The sequence below is a fragment of the Oryzias latipes genome, chromosome 13 (genome assembly GCF_053564925.1).
Source record: "Oryzias latipes strain Hd-rR chromosome 13, Olatipes_Hd-rR_3.1".
In the NCBI taxonomy this organism is placed as follows: Eukaryota; Metazoa; Chordata; class Actinopteri; order Beloniformes; family Adrianichthyidae; genus Oryzias; species Oryzias latipes.
In genome coordinates, this window is record NC_136249.1 from 22,405,776 (window position 1) to 22,414,627 (window position 8,852).

General features: G+C 39.2%; 1 protein-coding gene across 4 annotated transcripts; it reads right to left on the reverse strand.

Moving 5' to 3' along the window:
* Positions 1–1,255: 1,255 nt before the first annotated feature.
* Positions 1,256–8,852, reverse strand: c13h19orf47 (chromosome 13 C19orf47 homolog). 4 transcript variants are annotated; one of them, XM_020708250.2, is made up of 8 exons: positions 8,728–8,852; positions 7,542–7,629; positions 7,346–7,460; positions 5,651–5,732; positions 5,010–5,135; positions 4,847–4,921; positions 2,091–2,164; positions 1,256–2,011 (listed from the first exon to the last, which is right to left on the reverse strand). In XM_020708250.2, the coding sequence occupies exons 1-8, from the start codon at positions 8,744–8,746 to the stop codon at positions 1,478–1,480; spliced, it is 1,113 nt and encodes a 370-aa protein (XP_020563909.1). In that variant the 5' UTR covers positions 8,747–8,852; the 3' UTR covers positions 1,256–1,477. The 4 variants fall into 4 exon arrangements, with proteins under 4 accessions (XP_020563909.1, XP_004075694.1, XP_011480830.1 ...); XM_004075646.4 differs by having other exon boundaries at positions 4,772–4,921; XM_011482528.3 differs by having other exon boundaries at positions 1,256–2,014; positions 8,728–8,851.

Genomic DNA, 8,852 nt, shown 5'->3' on the forward strand with positions numbered 1-8,852 from the left:
GCTTTGACTATTGATTTATTATGGAGAGAAATTAGACTCAGTCGGATTTGTGCGTGCGTAATTCTTGATTTGTGCGTAAATTAGGATTTGTGTATGCATATTCTTGCTTTGTGTGTGCGTAAATTAGGATTTGTGCATAAATTTGGATTTGTGCGTGATTTGTTACTCACATAATATGTTTTGTGTACAAGTTAAAAAAATATAAAATGAAAAAAATACAAAATGCAATTTACGTATGCACAAATTAAGATTACAACAGCTTGAAACTACTTACACACACACATCTTTAAAAAACACGCACGAATCCCTTGTTACGCACATCCGAAGCCAAAGTTACGCACGGATCTACCGTGAGACTGTTTTCACGTCTCAAAAATTCGTCCGTAAGTGCTGCGTTTAAATACAAGTGGAATGCTCGGTCATTAGAATTTTCCAATCAGCCTTCCCTTCTAAACGTATTTAAACGTATAATATACTTTTAATATACATATTAGCGTTTAAAAGTGAACGTCATATTCTCAGATAATAGTTTTTATTTTCCTTTAAATTTTTTTTAAGCCTTGCTACACCCACTGAAGGAAATGCGTTTAGAAGGGAAGGCTGATTAGAAAATTCTAATGACCGAGCATTCCACTGGTATTTAAACGCAGCACTTACGGACGAATTTGTGAGACGTGAAAACAGTCTCACGGTAGATCCGTGCGTAACTTTGGCTTCGTGTGTGCGTAACAAGGGATTCGTGCGTGTTTTTTTAAAAATGTGTGTGTGTAAGTAGTTTCAAGCTGTTGTAATCTTAATTTGTGCATACGTAAATTGCATTTTGTATTTTTTTCATTTTATATTTTTTTTAACTTGTACACAAAACGTATTATGTGAGTAACAAATCACGCACAAATCCAAATTTATGCACAAATCCTAATTTACGCACACACAAAGCAAGAATATGCATACACAAATCCTAATTTACGCACAAATCAAGAATTACGCACGCACAAATCCGACTGAGTCTAATTTCTCTCCATAATTTATCCTCTAGGAGAACATGTCTTAGAGAAGGACCACTTTACACAACTTGGTTGTACTCACAAAGGTTTAGGCAGCAGGCTCCTTACATGTCATGTTAATGCAGTTTTTTCTTTTCCTAAAAATGTGGTGGTTTCATGCTCCTACAGTAAGCACACGTGTATATAAGACACTACACATTTGATCATGAAAACACTTAAGCAGCTTTAGGGTTGGGCAACACAAAACACAGTGAGAGTTCAAAGTAACTTTTTTATGGCAGCTTGATTAAATTGTGTGTTTTTGTTGCTGGCTGGTGGGTGGATGGGTGGATGGATGGAACAGGTAGTTGCTATAAGGCAAATGGGGGTGGGGGGTGAATCCAGTTCACACCTATTTGAGGTTAGTCTCTTGAAAAATGTGAAAAGGTGGCAATGCAGACAAAGATCTCTAGAAAGAGGATCATTTTTAGTTGTTAGGTTCTCTTGCTTCCCAGTCTCTTAAAAACACTGACAGCCTTGATGTCCATCTGAGCTCCTCCAGCATCTCCTCCTGTTCCCCCCGCCCCTGTGCTGCTGCTAACCTTTGAGTTTGCTAGAGCCGATCTGTCCTGCACTCTCGGTTTGGTGCTGGTCACCCTGTTGTCCTGCGTGTCAGCAGGTGTTGGAGCCGCTGCAGCGCTCGTGACTGGGACCTTGCCCAGTCTCTGGAGGACGCTGATCTTGGCCGGCGGTAGCCCGTTCAGGGTGGAGGAGGTGGAAGAAGATGTGGGTGCGTCAGAAGAAGAAAGCTTGAATTTGGCTCCTAGGCGCCGCAGGGTGGTTGGGGCGGCTTTTTTGAATGGCTTCTTCTTCTGCGACGGAGACAATTTCTTGAGGACACCAGCGTACTGGAGGACAGAGCCTTCGCCATCACTGTCATCCGCATCTCCTATGTTTTCAGCCACGGCTCCTGGATTCAGAGCGACCACGGTTTCCCCTCCGTCGAGGCGACTGAAAACACCAGTGGGCTGCTGAAACATAGGAGCGCACACTGAACTTTAAAATGCTGCCTGGAGCTGACAGATCTGTAAAGCACACAAGCCTCACCTTGCTGTTGCTGTTTGTTGTGTCTGCCTTCGACTCAGCTCCAAGTCGTTCAAACACAGAGGTACGTTTTAAACCTTTTAAGAACAAAAACAACAACACGATCAGAAAGCTCAAACATTGACCAGCATCGTTTGTCTTTTTGATTCTTAAGAAAACAAATATTTTCATATTTTTTCAGCAAAAAAAAGATAGTTTGAATTTTTTTCACTAGCATTCTGTCCCATATTGGTTTATTTGTAATTTGAAGACCGTCAAACACATTTTCTCAACATCTCCACCTAAAGTGCTTTGTATTCTTTGTTGTCCTGTGTGACAACAGGGGTTAAAGCCACTGCATGCCTTTAATTTGAAAGCCACTGCATGCCTTTAATTTGAAAGCCACTGCATGCCTTTAATTTGAAAGCCACTGCATGCCTTTAATTTGAAAGCCACTGCATGCCTTTAATTTGAAAGCCATTCTCCACTGTGGTGTCCACTCCAGGTTGAGGGACTGACATAACAAGCAGGCGCTGAAATTGTCAATCAATCAATCAATCAATCATTTGTAGACCACTTATAAAAGCAGAGGCAACCAAAGCGCTGAACATAAAATCAAATGTAAATAAAATCACTAAACAAAATGATACAATAACGAAACAATAATAACAAAACATTAAAATCAATTAAACAATAGAAGTAATAATCAAATGAAAACAATAAAATAATAAAATTCACAAGCTGGCCCACTAGATCTGCTCGCTGGAGTTAAAGGCCTGGGTAAAAAGAGGAGTTTTTTTAAAGTGTCTTAAAATCACTGATGGTGCCGGCAGACCTGACAGAAAAAGGGGAGAGCATTCCAGAGTTTAGAAGCTGAAACTGAAAAGGCTCCGTCTTCCTGGGTTACAAGTCGAGTCTCGGGAACCATTAAAAGCTAGTGATCTTCAGATCTTAGGACTCGACGTAGACGATAAAGATGTAAAAACTCGTGCAACCATAACAGCTAGAAATGTTCTTGTAGATGTCATTCTCAGGGGAGCCGAAGTGCACATTTGGGGCCACCAGGTTTGTCTGATTGGGTTCAGGCAGGGTTCATGTGTCTAATACGGCTTCTACAGATTTATCTAAGGCAGTGTTTTTCAACCTTTTTTGAGCCAAGGCAAACTTTATCCTTGACAAAAATCCTGCGGCACACCAGCATCCAAAAATTAAAAAAGGAGAAACTCTAGAGACTGTAATGATGTACAGTCCCTCCACAAGGTTTTTTTTTAAAGTTGTAATAAAAGTTAAGTTAGTTTTCAGTAATAATTTTCAACTAAATTATTTGACATTTTACCCTGGTAGTTGTCTTTCCCTTCAGTTTATTAACATGAAATTTTGTGAAACCTCAAAAAAAAACAAATGTATTCTTTCTAAATTGTGATTTTTTTTCAATGTTGGTGCAAAGGCAACTGTAATTTTTGAAAAATTATATGTTCACAATATGTTTGATAAATCTCTTATCAAAATGTCTTTAATAGAATCAAATAAACACAAAGTCATTTACGATCTTTCATATTCCTAACTACTCAGTGTTTTATCAGGGCCTGTTGGGATGAACACAGAGCTGATCTAAGGTATGAAATGTTTTTTCAAGAGCACAATTTACACACAAGGTTATTCAAAGTGCTATTTCACAGAGGTAAGCAATAAAGAGAAACAGGATAAGAAGGCTTAGTACAAACTGGGACTCAGCTCTGAATTGTAAACGTCAAGACCTGTTTCTTCAACCCAGAAGAGCAAGAATGAATCATTCCTCATCTCCTGAGGAAAACTCCTATGTACTATGACACACTGAGTGGCTGTAAGCAATCCAACTCCTGTCTGACGACTCGCACGCCAGCAACTCCTGAATGTAGAGTGGATTCCAGCGTGATTAGAGGTGAGCCCGACTGGTCATCCATTTCAACCTAGCATACCAGCCCACAGTCTATAGAGTTTACATGTGCCTTTTCCTCACATTAATTTAATTAATTTTCAACCCATATGGTTGCAAAATGAACAGTCTGCTGTAAAAGCAATCCGTCAATCCAAGCCTGTTACTTCCAGCACATTTTTTTGTGTATAAAGTATTACATTTAAAACTTAAATGTCCGTGAACAGCTCAAATAGACCTTTCCTTTATGGTGTTATATAATTAGAAATTCAGCTGTTGACCAGGGGAGTTTAGAAATCAGCAGGTTAAAAGCAGTAGAATAGTTTGTTCAAGAAGAACATTGTAAGGTGTATAAAGAAATAGGGTAATAGCTTTCCACCGTCTTGGATGGAAACAGGTTCATGCCTGTTGTACTGCATCAAATTGAATTCTCTGGCTGACAATGGTCGGAAGAGAAACAGGTTGAAGCAATAAACTGCAAAGACTGCACATCTAAAGATTGCAAGGCTGTGCAGCAAACACATCGTTAGTGTTGAGTGGGTAAGGAGACATGGGATCTCCTAAGGTTTCATCGTATTTCCAGCGTGATTTATGATATAAATGTATAGACACAAAGCCCACATTGACAGAATGATAGAGTGATTGTGAAGTGAGAAAGGAACCCAACGAGAACAGTGGACAACAGGGCTTCATATTAATTCCAAAGACGAGTTTAGAAACTACCTTAGTTGTTTTTTTATTAGTGGGTTAATTGGAAGCTTTGTTGGCAAGCCCACTGGGTCAGGCCTACCTTTCTTGGCCTGTTGGGCCAGGAGTCGGCGTGTGCGGGGAGTGGTCCCCTGGGGCATGTTGATGATGTACTTGCCTTCCATTTCAGCTGTCACCCGCCGACGCTTCCCTGCTGGCAGGCCATTCCCCTCATCAGCAGGCTGACTTACAACTGAGAAGAGGGGAGCCCGAACATTTAGACAGGTCTTTGTAAGAACCACAACATAAAACCAGAGTAAAGGAAACTTTCTGTTATCTACCTGCTTTGTTGTTCTTATTTGCTTGTGTGTTGGAAACCGTAACACAGAGGCGGTTGTCGGGTCTGCGAGCGGGGGTGGCTGGTGGGGATTCATGGCTCAGGGCATTGGCTATCATGCGGGTAGCAGCTGAGCACAAACAGGAAACATCCTCAAACAATTGTTCATTCAAAAATTATAACATTCTTTACTAAAACTTGAGATCGAGTCTGTCATAGTTGAAGTGTACCTACGATAAAGACCTCTCCCATTTGTCCCACTTAAAGGACAAGTTACTGACAAAGTACTTTTTGTCCAACTGTACAAACACGTCTAGTGCAAATAAAATTGAATTCTGACAAATGGGGAACCTTTCAAAACTGGAACCGCAGCTTAATGTCTGTTTGTCACAGACCTACATAATGTCTGACAGTAACTGCTGACAAAATAACAACCTTTCACTGTTCTGACTGATCAACCGATTTTACAGTTTCAGCAAGGCAAACTAATGTTAAATGTTCAAGACTCTAGCTAAAAACCTTATAAAAATGACATCATCTCTGAAGATTTTTGAAGGATACTGCCCATTAAGCTTATTCACAGTATGAAAAAACAGACTTAAGGTTGTGCGACTTTTACTTTTCATAAAAACACATTTTGCTTACGAGTATTAGCTGTTTTTCTGAGCTCAGCTTGAACACTCGTCTGTCCTGAGGAGATAGCTTCCGTAGCCATTTTGCACATATCCTTCAGATAGACCATAAAAAACAGCAGAATTAGAAATACTTTAGTAAAGATTTCTCTAAAACAATTTTTGAACTCTAGAAATCTTTTACTTGGGATCCAGATATAAAAACTAAATATAAACCATTACAACTAATATGTTATACTAGGATTACTATCTAGAAAAATATGTAATTGAGGATCAATAGAAAGACAGAAAATAACAATACCTACAGTCAGGACCATAAATATTTGGACAGACATTCTAATTTAGTTTCTGTGCATTACCACAGTTAATTTTAAATAAAACAACTCAGATGCCATTGAACTGCAGACTTTCAGCTTTTATTCTATGGGTTGAACAAAAAGATTGCATAAAAATGTGAAAAACTAAAGCATTTTTAAACACAATCCCTTCATTTCATGGGCTTGTAAGTAATTGGACAAATTAAATAACCGAAAACAAAATGGTCATTACTACTATTTGGTTGAAAACCCTTTGTTGGTAATGACAGCCTGAAGTTGCTTTGGCTGCATGTTTTGGGTCGTTGTCCATCTGCATTGTGAAACGCCGCCCAATCAGTTTGGCTGCATTCACCTGGATCTGTGCAGACGGTATGTCTCTGAATACCTCAGATATTCATTGGGCTGCTTCTGTCCTGTGTCCCGTCATCAATAAACACTAGTGTCCCAGTGCCACTAGCAGCCATGCAGCCCAGACCATCACACTGCCTCCACCGTGTGTTACTGATGTTGTAGTGTGCTTTGGATCATGAGCTTCTCCACGCCTTCTCCTTACTTTTCTCTTGCCATCATTGTGGTAGAGGTTGATTTAGGTTTCATCTGTCCAAAGAATGTTTTTCCAGAACTGTGCTGCTTTCTAGCAAAGTCCAATCTAGCCTTTCTAGGCTTGAGGCTTATGAGTGGCTTGCATCTTGCAGTGTACCCTCTGTATCTACTTTCATGCAATCCTCTTTTTATGGTAGACTTGGATATTGATACGCCTACCTCCTGGAGAGTGTTGTTCACTTGGTTGGCTGTTGTGAACGGGTTCCTCTTCACCATGGAAATGATTCTGTCATCCACCACTGTTGTCTTCCGTGGACGTCCAGGTCTTTTTGCGTTATTGAGTTCAAAAGTGCTTTCTTTCTTTCTCAGGATGTACCACACTGTTGATTTTGCCACTCCTAATACTGTAGCAGTTTCTTCTTCTTCTAAATGCAAGCATGAGTCCTCTAATCAACTCCAGGCCTTTTATCTGCTTCACTCATAATGACATAACAAGGGAATTGTCCACACCTGCCCATGCAATAGCATGGAAGTCAATTGTCCAATTACTTACGAGGCCATGAAATGAAGGGATTGTGTTTAAAAATTCTTTAGTTTTTCACATTTTTATGCAATTTTTTTGGTTCAACCCATAGAATAAAAGCTTAAAGTCTGCACTTCAATGGCACCTGAGTTGTTTTATTTAAAATTCACTGTGCTAATGTACAGAAACAAAATGAAAAGAATTTGTCTCTCTGTCCAAATATTTATGGTCCTGACTGTATATATTTTTTAAATGACATTTTATATTTATATTTAACATCATAAAAATGGTTTTTGTGTCTACTAAAAGCAAATCCAGAACTCACCTGTCTATAGACCTGCTTGGCGTGTTTAAGGATGGCAATGATGTCTCCTATGACAGTAATGCCGAGGTCCATCATGATGTCTTTACTAAGGTCCATTAGCATGTTCTTTTGGATTCTGTCAAGAAATCATAACTGTTATGGAGATGACTAACACAAAAATATGTACAAAGTTAAAGAAAAGAAGGCTTTCGGGTACCGGTGATCCACAAAGGAAACTGCATATGTGACAGCCAGACTAGCAGGGATACCTGCATCTTTAAAAAACTGAATCCACTCTGATGTGCCTGAAAAGAAGATGATGTGCTTTTAACATGACATCGGCAAACAGTGTAAGGACATATTTTTAAAAAAGGCTTAAAAAATGTCAGAGTTAAAGCTGGTTATCACCACAATTACTAAAGCAGCTACATAACAACTTGATTTAACGTTTCTCTTTATTTAATTTCTAAAACCTTTATTGTTTGTGTATTGTTGCAGTAAAAATTGCTAGCAATTTTAACCAAAAAAGGAACTTATAAAACTGAGCGAAAATTTGACCCCCGCCACATACCGGTACTCATTTTTCTTCTGTTTGAGTCAAATTGTTCATAGCCAGTTTTGTCTTAAAATATTTCATATGCATGATCAACTTCGGATGGACAATAAATATGCAATTAATACTATATGATTTATGGCACTAAAAGTAAATCTATCATCTTGACCAAAAAAGAACGATGTTAAAGTCAACTCCAGTCATGGACTGATGTTGATTTTTTATCCTGACATTGAACTAGTCATGGGCAGCTGGGGGTTATTTATAGACACACGAAGGCTGAACATTCAGACACGAAAAAAACAGAAAGACGAGTCTCAGCTGTACCCTCAGTCCAAAATACTCAAAAGGTATAAAAGTATCATTTAACACGTGGCGTATCCTAGTAAACGGAAATTGCTGGTGAATAAGTCGCAGTCAAAATCGACGGATGTGTTTGTCATGATTTATAAAACTTGCACTTATGATTTGAGGAGATTGCTTGAAAGCATGAAAACCAGATTTACTGTAACATATTTTACATTTAGCAGTCCAGAACTGACTAAAACACATACGGTTTAGCAGATAGTTCACAGCTGCTGTTTCAACAATGAAGATGTATCATATATTAAATACACCGACGGAGGCTCCGGTTTTGTTACTGGAACTACTCGTTTGCGTCTTCCGCCCGGGAAGCGATAGCCGCCGAGAAATTAAAGGCAGCTAATGTCTTGTTTTTTTGGTAACTACAACTCAGCATCTTAGAAGATTGACTTAACTCACACAGCCGTCAAGACTCGGCAAGACTGGCAGAAATATTTCAAATATTACCGAGCGTAATGACTAGCTAGCCAGGCCTTTCAGCTCTCACCTGTTGTCACGGACGCCATGTTTGCAACAACTGTATTGTGACGTCAGTTCCTTTAGTAGTCGAACTGCAGCTTCCGGGGGAACCTAAACAATCAAGCGAATGTATTTATTATTTTAAACCACTAG

What these genes read in the sequence shown, in the direction of transcription:
- c13h19orf47 (XM_011482527.3), bottom strand. An exon ending in CAGAAAAACAGCTAATACTC is followed by an intron (nt 5,136 to 5,650) that starts GTAAGCAAAATG and finishes GTTTGTGCTCAG; the next exon opens with CTGCTACCCGCATGATAGCC. An exon ending in AAATAAGAACAACAAAGCAG is followed by an intron (nt 4,922 to 5,009) that starts GTAGATAACAGA and finishes CCCTCTTCTCAG; the next exon opens with TTGTAAGTCAGCCTGCTGAT.